The 15511-nt window shown below is 40.1% G+C and overlaps 1 protein-coding gene across 3 annotated transcripts in view; it reads right to left on the bottom strand.

Moving 5' to 3' along the window:
* The window catches only part of trim9 (tripartite motif containing 9), a 54600-nt gene that overhangs the window by 17514 nt on the left and 21575 nt on the right, over nt 1-15511 (bottom strand). For all 3 annotated transcript variants that reach the window (XM_078406707.1, XM_078406706.1, XM_078406705.1), the window contains exons 2-6: nt 14275-14370; nt 9753-9875; nt 7735-7845; nt 6790-6943; nt 2121-2278 (exon numbers count right to left, since the gene is read on the bottom strand). In XM_078406707.1, coding sequence (XP_078262833.1) covers nt 2121-2278; nt 6790-6943; nt 7735-7845; nt 9753-9875; nt 14275-14370 — 642 coding nt within the window. The remainder of the gene's footprint in view (nt 1-2120; nt 2279-6789; nt 6944-7734; nt 7846-9752; nt 9876-14274; nt 14371-15511) is intronic.

The raw sequence follows: 15511 nt of genomic DNA, 5'->3' as shown, positions 1-15511 counted from the left end.
TCATTGTTAGCTGAGGGGAAGGTGATAATGAGGCATACAATCAGTAAAATTTTAACAGGACAATGAAATTTCAACAGACAAGTCGGAGAACCAGGATGGGGGAGGAACGGAGAGACAAGGAAAGCTAGGGTCACTTGAAGTTAGAGAAATCAATATATTCATACTGGGTTGTAAGCTGCCCAAGCAAAATATGATGTGCTGTTCCTCTAATTTGCGTTGGGCGGAGGAGGCCCAGGATAGCGGAGGAGGCCCAGGACAGAAAGGTCAGTATGGGAATGGGAGGGGGAGTTAAAGTGTATAGCAACCCACAGATCATGTAGGCCTAGGCAGACTGAGTGGCGGTGTTCAGCTAAACAATCGCCAAACTAGCGCTTGGTCTCGGTGATATATATCACACTTGGAACAGCGGATACAGTAGATGAGTTTGGAGGAGGTGCAAGTGAACCTCTGTCTCACCTAAAAGGACTGTTGGGGTCCTTGCATGGAGTAGAAGAAGGAGGTATAGGGACAAGCATTACTTACATCTCCTGCGGTTGCAGGGGTAGGTACCTGGGGAGGGGAAGATTTGGGTAGGAAGGGATGAGTTAACTAGGGAGTTGCGGAGGAAATGGTCTCTGCGGAAAGGGGTGGAAATGGGAAGATCTCCTAGTGGAGGTGACGAAAATGTCAGCAGATTACGTGCTGCATGCGATGGCTGATGGGGTGAAAGGTGATGATTATGGGGACTCTGTCCCTGTTGCAACTTGGAGGAAGGGGAGCAAGAGCAGAGCTCATGAACCAAGGATATCTCGCAGTTCAACTCTGGCTCCCCCTTCCCCCCCCATTTGAAAATATATTTTTTTCCCATTGGTATACTTAAAGGGCACCACTAAATCAGCCTTCACGTTCATAGGATATCTTTTATGTTTTTGGGAGAAATTGCAGAAGTTAGTGGCATTGGCAGCAAAAAAAGAGATTCTAGCTAAGCCATGTTGTGCAACATGCATCTTATTTGTTTACACGAATCACATTTACACCAATTGGTTATTTGCTAGAGTTTCATTAGAAAGTGCAGGTCCACCACAGAATTTCTGGCAATTGATGGTTTCGTGTCTCCTTTAATCCGGTCAAAATCAGGAGAGCGCACTTGAAATCCCCCCTCCCCCCCCCCCCCCGGAAGTCTTTCCCACCCCCCTCCAAAATCAGACACTTAGACTGGATAAGGCAGCCGATCTTAACCTCATCGGGACATCCACGCCAATCGGCGGGTCGAATTTTCAAAAAATTTCACAAATGAAGCTGTTTCCGATAGCAATATATTTATATTTGTTACTGCAAGTTAAAAATACTAATGGTCGTATGTTACATTGTTTAATAGAGTATCATTGTTCGTCATAATATCATATCATATCATATCATATATACTGGGTAAATGTAAGAATTGTCCCTAGTGGGTGTAGGATAGTGTTAATGTACGGGGATCACTGGGCGGCACGGACTTGGAGGGCCGAAAAGGCCTGTTTCCGGCTGTAGATATATGATATGATATGATATGATACAGCCGGAAAAAGGCCTTTTCGGCCCTCCAAGTCCGTGCCGCCCAGCGATCCCCGTACATTAACACTATCCTACACCCACTAGGGACAATTTTTACATTTACCCAGCCAATTAACCTACATACCTGGTGGCCTTATCAATCATAAGTGGTGGCCTTATCAATTTCAATGACCACCCATGGTTAAAGTGACAGCTGTCTGCTTGGAAACGTGTTTTTTTGTCCCATCTTCTGTTTAAATCCAAGACAGCATTTTTTTTTCTATATGTCAATTTCCAAAGTAACTTTTATGTGGTTTTCTAGTTCACAATTAAAATCACCCTATAACCAATTCAGCCCGCGGAATACAAATAATGTTCCCTAATTTATCCTGTGCATTATATTCAATTTGTGTTATAAAAGAACTACATTGTGCAGCCATCATTCATTGCAAATACTACTTGGTCATTGGTTTCTGCTTAAAACAAAATGCTTCTGCCATGTACTGAGAGCTAATTTGTTAGGCACTTCTGTTTCTAATTAAACATATCACACACTTCTTTCTTCATAACTATTTCCTACTATGTTTATATTTCACAATACTCACTCTAAATTGGCCACCATTTCCATCATCCAGCTCCAGAATGTAGCCCTCCACTTGAACTAATGAAAGTGATGGTTGTTTCCAAGACAATGTAGCACTGTTGTTGCGCGTACCACATTCCTCCAACTGCAGGATAGGGGCTGATGGCACTGGAGAGGGAACTAAGCAGAAATTGTGTAATCTAGGAGACTACAGAAAATTATTCTCAACATGTCATCTCATGAAGTATCTGGGTTTAGCCAGAGGGCCATTGGGCCTTCATTTAAGCCCACTTAGAATTTCTGGAACTATTTACAAATCACATTGTTTTGATTGTTTCAATACATTTTGCAGCCTCAGTAATATCTCTGCCATCCTAAATTTGTTTTGTGGATTGTGTGTATTTGGAAATCATAACCTAATTAAGACTGGTCTTTGGCTCTCTGGTTAAGCCTTAAGTTTTCATTGTATTATGTTGGAACAATTATAAACAGTTAAGAGGAAACCAATGCTATAAAATCCAAACCATTTTATCTTTAAAACCCTCTGTACTTAGTTGCAAGGTATAAATTAAATTGTTGCAATTAATTTATTTAAATGGAAATTATCATCATTCCTTTTTAAGACGTTACAGCAAAGGGGAAAAAAGCATTTTAGTTGATGAAAAAGGATTTTATTTAACATTTTTGGAAACTTCGAGGCATTGAACATCAAAAATGAAAACTGCAAAAGATGGCACAACATTCAAAATAATTTTGTTACTTCTCAGCAAGACACCTGCACTCTGGCACTAATAGATTAGGGGCCTTGCCCTCTCTAAAAGGAATAGAAAATGGTTCCCAACATAATGGGCATTAAAAACAAAGTCCACAAAGGAACCATGAATTCCAAAGTTGAACAAATTTATTTTAAAACAATGGTCTGAATTTAATTATTTATTTGGTCTCAGTACAAGATGATGCTGAGTACAAGATGATGCTGACATCTAGACATATATTTCATACAATTTGGCTAAATTGTTACCAGTCAAAATTTCAAATACAGTATTCATTCCACCATGCACATATTATCGACTAATACATTGATTCAGAGTCTTTAAATATAAATGCTATTTTCTAGATATTATTTTGTAATGGGAGGACAAGTGTATTCAAGATGATTGCCCTCAGAACAATTAAACTAATTTTTCTGACACTTTACATTTTAGTGGAGATTTTCTGAAAGAACTATCGGATTAAAATAGTTCAACAATATCAAAGAGCCTCAATTCTGTGAATGTGCTACAACAGTTTTGAGAGTTGAGGAGTGGTTGCACCCAGGGTTGTAAATTATATATTTAATATAATATGTTAGAAAAGCCCTTCGTCTTTGGTGGAAATGCAGGGAAAGGGTTTTATTTATTAAATTAGACCCATTTCCTTCAACAGAATTGTGAATCTGGATCAAATATTCTCTGGAATGCGGAAGGCTCAATTTTTAGTTTTAAAGTCCATAACACAGACTAAAAATCCTAAAATAATTATCAGTAAAAAGTGCAGTGCTTGTCAATAGACTCTGAACTATATTAAACGATAAAGCAATTGGATTTCAATTTTGGTAGAATATATATTAGCAAGCACATACTGGCCACATTTTTTTAAATTATTCTTTACATCATTAACTTAAAGTATACCATATATTGTACAATCTTCTAACTGGGCATGCAAAACTACAACCTAAATATAGCTGTTCAGTTCACACCTATACATGTTCAATTCCTCCTGTAGGAAAGGCGACTAGAATCATTGCGATTATTGAAATAGTCACACACATTGTTGCCATGCAGAAAGCATTTAACTACAACCTTCACTCTTTCCCTCAAATCACAGCCTATCACCCAAGCTCAATCTTGCAAGTCTGAGTTCTCTGTCCAAGACCAAAGCTGCTTTATATGGACTGAAGCAGCTTTATGTGATCTATTGTTCTCTGAATGTTCATCTCATGCACCTGATGGCAGCTCCAGTGGACATTTTCAGTATTTGCTGCAACTACCAGGAAGAATCAGAAAAACAAAATGGTGATCTTGGTGACTGGTTCTAGTAAATCTACCAAATTTACACAGGGATTGCTGCAGATGCACAATGTGGGAAGCTCAACTTTCAAGGGAACTAATACTCATGTTTACATGCTAATTCACGGTGGATCTCTTTAAACCCCACTAGTATTGGGGTTATTAATTCAATTTTTATTATATATTGTTTGTGTATTGTGTTTACAGGCCTGTATGTTGCTGTAAATGAGAATTTTATCATTTCATTGTCGGTACATATGACAATTAAACACCCTTGTCTTTTATCTTGTCCAACTCTTTTATCTTGTCCAACGCACTCTTTACCTAACTTGTTGCTGTGTGTCCTCAATTAAAATGAGCTAACCATATCAAAAATCAGCTGTTGCATCAACTTTTGACAGTACATGCAAAACCTATGAATTTTCTAACTTGAAAAACGCGAAAAACTAAGCTTGAAAATAACATTTATTCCCAGTTGCCTTTGATAATTCCACCACAGAGTATTGGAAAAAAAGACACAAATTGCTGAAGCAAATCTGCGGGTCAGGTAACGTCTCTGGAGAAAAATGGAAAGGTGACATTTTGGGTCGGTACCCTTCTTCAGAATATTGCAAATGTTTACCCTTAAGATTGCGTAATGATGTAGATATTTTTTTTAAATGGTGGGAATTTTCAAAATGTTTTCTGTGATTGCAAAAACGAAGGAATAATTTATATAAATGGACATAAACTTTAAAAAAAATTAAAACTTTTATCTATCTGATTATATAAGTTGGATAAACTGCTATACAACCTATTTCAGCATCAATTAACATCAAAAGGGTATGCAACTAAATTTTCTAAAACTACATGCTATATCAAAATTATTCATTGTTATGCATTTGATTATTTTGCAAGCATACAATTTCCAATAATTAGTGCACTCTTGTGCAGTAGAAAACAATTTCCAGGTGGATTTCAGCATGCTTGAGAATTCGATCACAACCCCCATCCTGAAACTTATTACCACTTATTTGGCAACATATTGCCAAATTCTGTTTTGAAAAAATGTTTTAAAATAATTGATGTTATGTTAATATTAACCATGTTTCATTTATGATCATTTTTGACACCCGTTCACACAGAAATTTTATCCTGGCTTGTCTGGCAAGAAACGATAGTGATATTTAAGAGACTTTGGATAGGCAAATAGAAATGCAGGGCATGGAGGGATGCGGATTATATGCAGGCAGAGTTGTTTTTTGCATCATGTACGGCCCAGACACTGTGGACAAAAGGGTCTATTCTTGTGCGGTGCTGTTCTATGTAAGAAATTTCAAGTAATTGCTTTGAGTCCGAGTTTTTATACAGCACGGAAACAGGTCCAACTCATCCAGCATGCTCCATCTAAGCTAGTCCCATTTGCCAGCAGTTTGCCCATCTATCTATTTACTAAAACTCTCGTTTGTTTGTTTGTTCCTGAACTACAGCCAAAACGGTACACCACAGCACGACAATTTTACACCCACCTTACTCACTGTTGTCCCTTTGGTGCTAATGGAAGACGTTTCATTGAAATCGGTGTTATATTTTTAAAGTTATTCACATTTTAAAGTTTAAATCTATCGGCACGGTGGCGCAGCGGTAGAGTTGCTGCTTTACAGCGAATGCAGCGCCGGAGACTCAGGTTCGATCCTGACTACGGGTGCTGTACTGTAAGGAGTTTGTACGTTCTCCCCGTGACCTGCGTGGGTTTTCTCCGAGATCTTCGGTTTCCTCCCACACTCCAAAGACGTGCAGGTATGTAGGTTAATTTGACTGGGTAAATGTAAAAATTGTCCCTAGTGTGTGTAGGATAGTGTTAATGTACGGGGATCGCTGGGCGGCGCGGACTTGGTGGGCCGAAAAGGCCTGTTTCCGCGCTGTATATATATATATATATATGATATCCCCCAGGGAGGGGGGAAGGGGGTGGAGGGAGGATAACAGGGAGGATAACAGGGGTTGAGGAAGATGGAGGGGGAGGAGGGAGGGGAGGAGAGGGTGCTGCACCAATGCAGGAGAGGTTTGGGCCCAACGGGGCTAGTATTCCTCTAAATCCCTTGGATACTTGGTCTAGTATCCCTCTAAATCCTTCCTAACCATGTACCTGTCCAAATATGTTTTAAATGTTGTTACTGTACCTGCCTCACCTACTTCCTCTGGCATCTTGTTCCATATACCCATCACCTCCTGACTGAAAAAGTTGACCTTCAGGTTCCTATTAAATCTTCCTTTCTCAGCTTAAACTTTCCCCTCTGCTTTGTTGATATCTAAACCATATGCAGATTGCCAGCCTATTTTTGTCATGTTGTCATTTTAAAGACTATTACTGACAACTGTTGCTGCAAAAAATAAAATGGCAGAATGCATCTTTGTCGAAAATGTGAAAATTCAGAAACACACAGGATAGTCAATGGTCAATAAATATATTCTGGAGGTTTCTGACCAGAAACATCACCTATTCCTTTCCTCCAGAGATGCTGCCTGACCCACTGAGTTACTCCAGCATTCTGTGTTTAGCTTCAATATAAACCAGCATCTGCAGTTTCTTCCTACACAAATATATTCTTAACTCTTTTTACACTCAATATTCAGGATATGTTTCTGTGCACTGTTTGTTACCTTTCATCTGCACAAAGTCCAGCTGCAAGATGGATTGCAAGAGTGGTGTGTTGTCCAGGGTTAAATCAAAGTCAGTGTTCAGGCGTGGTTGAAGTATGCCTTTTCCCCATTGTTCATCGATAAAGAGCACACGTCTTATCAAAGCATCTGAAATCTGAAAGTGATGCACGTTCCATTACACATACAATCCTGCATTTCAAAATAACAACCAATGTAATTGCCTATGTCCTCATAGATATGGACAGCTTTTTGTCATTCTTTGGTTACTGAAGCCAATCTATTATTATTAGTCCAAAATGAAACGCGATAAAATATGAATTCTGCAAGGTTTTTAAACATGGAAATTCATCAATATATTTTAAATATCAATAAACTTAAGTTATTTTCTTTGAAGACAATATCATAGACAATAACAATAGACAATAGGTGCCGGAGTAGGCCATTCGGCCCTTCGAGCCAGCACTGCCATTCAATATGATCATGGCTGATCATTCACAATCAGTACCCCGGTCCTGCCTTCTCCCCAGACTCCACTATCATTAAGAGCTCTATCTAGCTGTCTCGAAGGCATCCAGAGAATTGGCCTCCACTGCCTTCTGAGGCAGAGAATTCCACAGATTTACAACTCTCTGTGAAAAAGTTTTTCCTCGTCTCTGTTCTAAATGGCCTACCCCTTATTCTAAAAACTGTGGCCCCTGGTTCTGGACTCCCCCAACATTGGGAACATGTTTCCTGTCTCTAGCGGGAATAATAACTCTCATTATGAAATCTGTAGTCATTACTAATGCTTAGATAATTGAGCAAATGTTCAAGCATATCCCTTATCTTGTTACAAGAGACAAGATCAGAATCTTTGGGTGTTCCTCCAAGAAAATAACAGTCAATTATTAACTATCATTCGACAAATCAATCAAAAATAGGAAGCATGAATAGTTTTACACCAACCTGTAAGAAACCACTGGGGTCATTCTCTTTAATTACTTCCAAGCAGTATTCCATCAGGCCTGTTGTTTGGCGCAGCTTGACGGTACAATGGCTGATTTGATCTCGGACCACCTGCAAAGAAAACAAGCAGCATGGGAGGCTTTTAAACAAAAATGTGTGAAGTGGCACTTGAAGGAATAATGCAACTTTATAGGACTTTGGTTAGGCCACATTTGGAGTATGGCATGCAATCCACACTCGATTTCAGGAAGGATGTGGAGGCTTTGGGACAGGTGCGGAGGAGGTTTACCAGAATGAAGCCTGAATTAGGCGGTATTAGTTACAGGGAGAGAGAGGTTGGGCAGACTTGGATTGTTTTCTTTGGAGCGCAGGAGGCTGTGAGGAATCCTGATAGAAGTATATAAAATTATGGGATGCATAGATAGAATGGGCAGAACCTCTTTCACAGGATGGAAATATCAAGTACTAGAGGGCATAGCTTTAAAGTGAGATGTTTAGCAAAGTTTAAAGGAGATGTACAGGACAGGTTTATTTTTACACGGAGGGTGATGCGTGCCTGGAACATGCTCGTTATACAATGGGAAGGCACAGCCTCCAACATTGATACTAATAGAATCGGGAACCAGGAACTGCAAGGCCGGAGGAGTTGACAGAGATGGAAAGTGACGAGACAGCAGAGTAATTTGAAAACTAGGGTGAGAATTTTCAAAGAGGTGTCGATTAGCCAAGGACATTGAATTTACTTAATCTTTCAATGGTTTTATGAAAGAGAACGTTCCACAAATCCAGTAATACATTTTGTGAATGCAACTATCAAGGTCGGCAAGAGCAAGAAATGGGTGTATTATATTTCAAAAGATTTGGCAGCATACCTCATTTAAAATCATTACATAAGGGTTTGCAGTGTTGAAGGTAAAACATAAGTATGGAAACAGGATTCGTTAAAGAACAGAAAGCCAAAGTGGGAATAAACAAATCTTTTCTATGTTGGTTGAGTGTTAACAGTGGATTGTTGGGCGCTCAGTTATTTGCAATCAGTATTACCGACCTGGATGAAAAATGGGTGGAAAATTAGCTGCAAGTAGGATTTTGAGTGAGTGAGGTAATACAGATGAATAAATGAAGTACACTTGAAAATGGTGGGTGGAATATATAGGAAAATCTGTATTTCTGCACATTGATATGACAAATAGATAAACAATGTTTATATTCACTATGAAATAAGTCATCATTAGTAAATGAAATGTGCTTGGTGTTAATGCATGAGATGCAGAAAATAAATATTCAGTTAAATAATGAACAAAAAAGGTCTGGAATAAAATAACAGCCACATGACTCCAGTCCCAAAGCAATATGGATGATCGTTAATTGCCCACTACAGTGGTTTAGCAAAGTACCCGATTCAAAGAAAGGACTGTAAACAGTGCCTTTACCTTTGACATCCACATCCATCAGACTAATATATATAACCAAGCAATTGGAAAGGCAAATGATCTGTTGGCCTTTGTTGCAAGGAGTCTGGAAATCTTGCTGAAATTGTACAGAGTTTCACTTACAGTAAGTGTTCCATTTGATGTTATACTTAAAATGTAGATGTTTTGGAAACAGAGCAATGCAGTAAAGATTCATTATACCGATTCCTGGGTTGTTCTCTGGTAGGTGATTAAACAGGAATGGACTATATTCACTGGTGCTTAGAAAAATGAGACATGATCTTATTCAAATTCTGTTGTATGTTAATAAGTTTGATGCAGGAGACTGTTTTCACCAGCAGCTACACTATGATTAGAGGGCACAGTCTCGGGATAAGGAATCTGCCATTTAAGAATGAGTAATCATTGCCTAGGTTGTGCTGGTGTGCAACAAGCAGAATAAAATGTAGGTAGAAAAGTGACACGGCAGTGAAAATTACATGATCCTACAAATTACATTGATGCAACAGAATCTCCACACTGTAATGGTATTAACTGGACAATGTATGAATGAAAAAGTTGGAATACCATATAAATCAGGCAAACCTTCAATTTGTGCTCGTGTTCTTTGTTTACTCGTGATAGCAACTGTCCTTTCCTTCTGTTCAGAGCTTCGATGAGAGCATCACACTGAGCAACAAGGCAAGCTTCAAACTCAACGCTGTTCTCCTGGACAGAGCAAATAAAGTAAATAATTCAGACAGTCAAATGGACTCAAACATAATATAGTATAAAGAGGTGAAGAAGAGGTGTGAGACAGGGTCCAGGAGTTGATAAGTGGACCGATGAGGAATGATGGACAGAAGGAGTCAAATGAGAGGGTGAAAGTAGTAGGATAAAGGGTAGTAATGATAAAGAGTAGGTAGAAGATAGACAAAAAAAGCTGGAGAAACCCAGCGGGACAGGCAGCATATCTGGAGAGAAGTAACAGGGGACGTTTCGGGTGACCCTTCTAGATATGACAGGGAATCCAGTGGTTAAAGTGTCTGGAACTCTGAGGGGGAAGGGGAATGAAATGGGTGATGGGAGTCGCTGGGAAGCAGATAAGGTAAAGGGAATAAAAGTGGGAGGACCAGAAATGATTCAGGAAAGAGTGACCAAGGGGAAACATGAGATATAGATAACTTGCAATTAGAAAATTCTATGTTTATACCATTAGGTTGTAGACTAAGAGGAATATGAGGTGCTCTTCTAGTTTGCGTTGGGCCTCACGGGCAGTGAAGAATACTGAATACAGAAAGTTTGTGCAGGAATGAAAGGGGATTGAAATGGCATGCAACAGGGAGCTTGAAATGGTCTCTATGGACAAAGTGCAGGTGCTCTGCAAATCACATTCCAAGTCTGCGCCAGATGATGACAGTTAGGCCAAGTCTTGTCGTGGTAAAGGAGGCCACGACATGAGCACTGAATACAGTTGATAAGGTTAGAGGATGAGCGGATAAATGTTTGCCTCATCTAGAAGGGTTGGTTAGATACCTGGATTGTGTGGAGGGCGGAGGTATAAGGACAGGTGATGCACCCCCTGTGGTTGAGGACGAAATTTAGGGATGAGCAGACCACAGAGTCACACAGAGAGTGGTCCCTGGAGAAGACGAAAAAAGGTTGTGGGATATCGCTGCAGGTTGTGGAAATGACAAAGGATGGCATGCTGGATGCAGAGGACTTCAGAGGGAAAAGTGAGTACTCAGGGAACCCTATCTTTGTTGGGTTTGGCAGGGGGGGGGGGGGGTTGAGAGCAGAAGTCTGAGTAATGGGGAAAATGCAAGGGAGGGCTCCATCAACCACAGGAAAAGGTAAGTTACATGTCTTGAAAAAGGAGGACATTTCAAACGTTCTGGAATAGATGGCCTCATCTTGACAGCAGATGCAGTGGAAAGGGGTGACATCCTTACATGAGACAAGGTGACCAGTGGTGAACCGTGGGATCACTAGGTTTTGTAGCAAATGTCCGAGGATAATTTGTCTTCTGAAATGTAAGCTAATGTAACCCCACTTTTTAAAAAGGGAGGGAGAGAGAAAACGGGGAATTATAGACCAGTTAGCCTAACATCGGTAGTGGGGAAAATGCTAGAGTCAGTTATTAAAGATGTGATAGCATTACATTTGGAAAGTGGTGAAATCATCGGACAAAGTCAGCATGGATTTACCAAAGGCAAATCATGTCTGACGAATCTTATAGAATTTTTCGAGGATGTAACTAGTAGAGTGGATAAGGGAGAACCAGTCGATGTGTTATATCTGGACTTTCAGAAGGCCTTCGACAAGGTCCCACATAGGAGATTGGTGTACAAACTTAAAGCACACGGTATTGAGGGTTCAGTGTTGAGGTGGATAGAAAATTGGTTGGCGGACAGGAAGCAAAGAGTAGGAATAAACGGGTCTTTTTCGGAATGGCAGGCAGTGACTAGTGGGGTACCGCAAGGCTCAGTGCTGGGACCCCAGTTATTTACAGTGTATATTAATGATTTGGACGAGGGAATTGAATGCAACATCTCTAAGTTTGCGGATGACACGAAGCTGGGTGGCAGTGTTAGCTGCGAGGAGGATGCTAGGAGGCTGCAGAGTGACTTGGATAGATTAGGCGAGTGGGCAAATGCATGGCAGATGCAATATAATGTGGATAAATGTGAGGTTATCCACTTTGGCGGCAAGAACAGGAAAGCAGAGTATTACCTGAATGGTGACCGATTGGGAGAAGGGGAGATGCAACGTGACCTGGGTGTCATGGTGCACCAGTCATTGAAAGCAAGCATGCAGGTGCAGCAGGCAGTGAAGAAAGCGAATGGTATGTTGGCATTCATAGCAAGAGGATTTGAGTTTAGGAGCAGGGAGGTTCTGCTGCAGTTGTACAGGGCCTTGGTGAGACCGCACCTGGAGTATTGTGTGCAGTTTTGGTCTCCTAACCTGAGGAAAGACGTTCTTGCCTTAGAGGGAGTACAGAGAAGGTTCACCAGATTGATCCCTGGGATGGCGGGACTTACATATGAGGAAAGACTAGATAGACTGGGCTTGTACTCGCTGGAATTTAGAAGACTGAGGGGGGATCTTATAGAAACATATAAAATTCTTAAGGGGTTGGAGAGGCTAGATGCGGGAAGATTGTTCCCGATGTTGGGGGAGTCCAGAACCAGGGGTCACAGCTTAAGGATAAGGGGGGTCTTTTAGGACCGAGATGAGAAAACATTTCTTCACACAGAGAGTGGTGAGTCTGTGGAATTCTCGGCCACAGAAGGTAGTTGAGGCCAGTTCATTGGCTATATTTAAGAGGGAGTTAGATGTGGCCCTTTTTGCTAGAGGGATCAGGGGGTATGGAGAGAAGGCAGGTACAGGCTACTGAGCTGAATGATCAGCCATGATCATATTGAATGGCGGTGCAGGCTCGAAGGGCCGAATGGCCTACTCCTGCACCTATTTTCTATGTTTCTATGAAATGGAGACCGAGATATCCAGAAAAGGAGAGAAGCGTCAGAAATGATCCAAGTGAATTTGAGAGTGTGGTGGAAGTTAGTAGCATAGGTGATAAATTTGACACGTTCTGCATGGGTGCAGGAGGCAGCACTAATGCAGCCATCGATATAATGGTGAAAGAGTTGGGTGTGATACAAGAGAAGGTTTGGAACAAGGACTGCTCCACACTGCCAACAAAAAGAGGCGATGCTGGGACCCATGGGAGTGCCCATGGCTACACCTTTCATTTGTAATAAGAGGAAATTAAAAGAGAAGTTGTTAAAGACAAGAACAAATTCTGCCTGTGATAACCATTCTAGAATAACATGAAAAAAATATGTGCATGTAAATAGAACTAGAGTTCAAAAATTTTGTGCTGTGTTTCGAAGTGCAATTGCAATGATTAATTTGGTACATTGTGGAGTGGCGATTAGGAATGATTTTATAATTGGTTCAAACGGTACAGGACCATTAGAAATGAAACAGATTCTACATAAAAATTAATATGAAATAATAGGTGAAATTAAATATCAGAAATTTCAGAGGGCAGCACATTTCAATCCTGACTATGTGTGCTCTCTGTACGGAGTTTGTACATTCTCTCAATTGACTGCATGGGTTTCTCTGGGTGCTCTGGTTTCCTCCCACATTCCAAACACGTGCAGATTTGTAGGTTAATTGGCTTCTGTATATTGTCCCTAGTCTGCAGTGTGTACGGGTGATCACTGGTCGGCGCGGATGCGGCGGGCCAACTTTTTCCACGTTGCATCTCTAAACTAAACTAAAATCAAGGCGAAGTCTGTGTGTGCAAACATTGGAAGCTGTTTAGAACTTGTCAATCTCTCAGCAATGTCTTTATAATATGGATTTGATTTCCCAAGGGCTTTACTCACATCGTCAGGAATTAAACTGTTTTTGTGTTTTAAAATTAGTGGGATCCAACAAATGGGTCAGTCCATAAATTGGAATTAAGTCATACAGATACAGGTACTTCCCAGGTTATGATGGTTCGACTTGCGATAGTTTGTCTTTGCGATGGTGCAAAGGCAGGGACCCATAGCGAGCCGCCGCTCGCTTCCGGACATGTGATCACGGGTTTTCAATGGATTTCGACTTACAATACTTTCGGTTTCCGATGGGTTTCTCGGAACGGATCCCCATTGGAAGCTGAGGAATACCTGTACTGCAACACAGAATTTCTTTTGGACCAAAATGAAGTAATAATACATTTGGAATATTTTTTTAAAAAATATTATCCTAAGGATTAATTGTTTGCCTTTTAAATTGATGCAATATGTTTCCTAAAACTGTGAGAGTTATTTGCCTGCTGTAGTGCAAAGTCAGGGAACAGAGGAATATATTTCATGCTGTTCATCAACTACATTTAGCTTCACGTTCATAATTATCCTACCAGGAAAAGGACAACTTTGATCAATAGACAAAGCCACATCAAAACTAAAGCATATTTCCTTTAATTTACTTCCACAAGCACTTGAAATTGGTAGTCATGTATTAATCAGTGTTACAAGGGGAGATAAAGTGAACTAATAAACATGTGATCCACATTAGACAACATAGTTAACCAGCAGATAAGATTTTAATTGAATGGTAAAATTCATACCTGAATTTGCTGCACCATGTTCCTCAGTAGTGCCAAGAATTCTTTGGCCTCTTTTGCCTTCTCTGACAACCCGTTCAATGCTTGAGCGAGCTGATTCTAAAAACACAAATGTACATGTGAAAAATACTTAATATTCAGACAACAGAATGATACTGGACTAGAGTGATGAAAAAGAATTTCTGTTTCCAGAAACTATGGATATTTAGATGACAAATGTTGTTAGTTCAGGTAGGGCTCTCGCACTATCTTTAATAAATTAAATGTTTTCATTTCATGCAGACACTGCATTCTTTATTACAAATGCCTACAGAATCTAGAATATGTCTTGGCACCAAATATAATTTTGCATCAGGGAGCCAATTTGAAAATTGTGCGTCCCTTTCATAATACAATAGACACAATATTTTAAACTTCTCTTTTTAAGCTAAACAATTTTCTGATGACTTCAAAGTTTGTGCTCATTTCTGTTGTCCTGGTGTCTCTGAATTAGTCAATGCAAGAATACACCAAGTCAATATGGTTGATTACAACCAGAAGTTAGAATTTTACAGGTCAAACATCTGACAAAAACAACTAGAATTGATTGGACTCTCAATCTCATTGCATCTGTCCATTAGAGCCTACGATCATCATCAATATATTTTTAGAAACTATTGACAGATGTGGACAACGTTGGCAAAGCAGCATTTATAACCTATTTCAAATTGCCTTCAAGATGATGGTGATTGCTTTCAAGAACTACTGCAGTCAGTATTGTGAAAGAACTTCAGTGGTGCTGTTCGTGGAGTTTTTTCAGGATTCAAACTCATTGTTATCAATTACGGTCAAATATCTCCAAGTCAAGGTGATGCTCTCCTGATTTTAGAAGAGTAAAAGTGAAACACAATATTCTAATTAGGCTTGACATGATAGATTTGGGTGATGGTATTTCTCCTGATTTGTGTGTCTCGAAGCAGGGGTCACAGTTTCAAAGTCATGTGTTGGGCATTCAGGATTGAATTAAGGAAGACCTTCTTTATTCACAGGCTTTGGAAGCCCCTTCCAAGTGGCTGAGTGGCTCAGTGAATTGATCCATACAATTTTGGATAGCAAGGGATTCTTGTGTTAGTGCAGGAAAATGGCACAAAGGCAAATGATCAGTCATGATCCTACGAATTGGTGGAGCAGGGTCCAAGGGCTGCTCCTGCTACTTACATTAATAAATCTTGACAGGGGAGGGGGCACTGAAGAGCACAAC

Source organism: Rhinoraja longicauda, chromosome 10 (assembly GCF_053455715.1).
Source record: "Rhinoraja longicauda isolate Sanriku21f chromosome 10, sRhiLon1.1, whole genome shotgun sequence".
Lineage (NCBI taxonomy): Eukaryota > Metazoa > Chordata > Chondrichthyes > Rajiformes > Arhynchobatidae > Rhinoraja > Rhinoraja longicauda.
The sequence above is the reverse complement of the archived record's forward strand: the minus strand, read 5'-3'. Positions and strand labels throughout refer to the sequence as shown.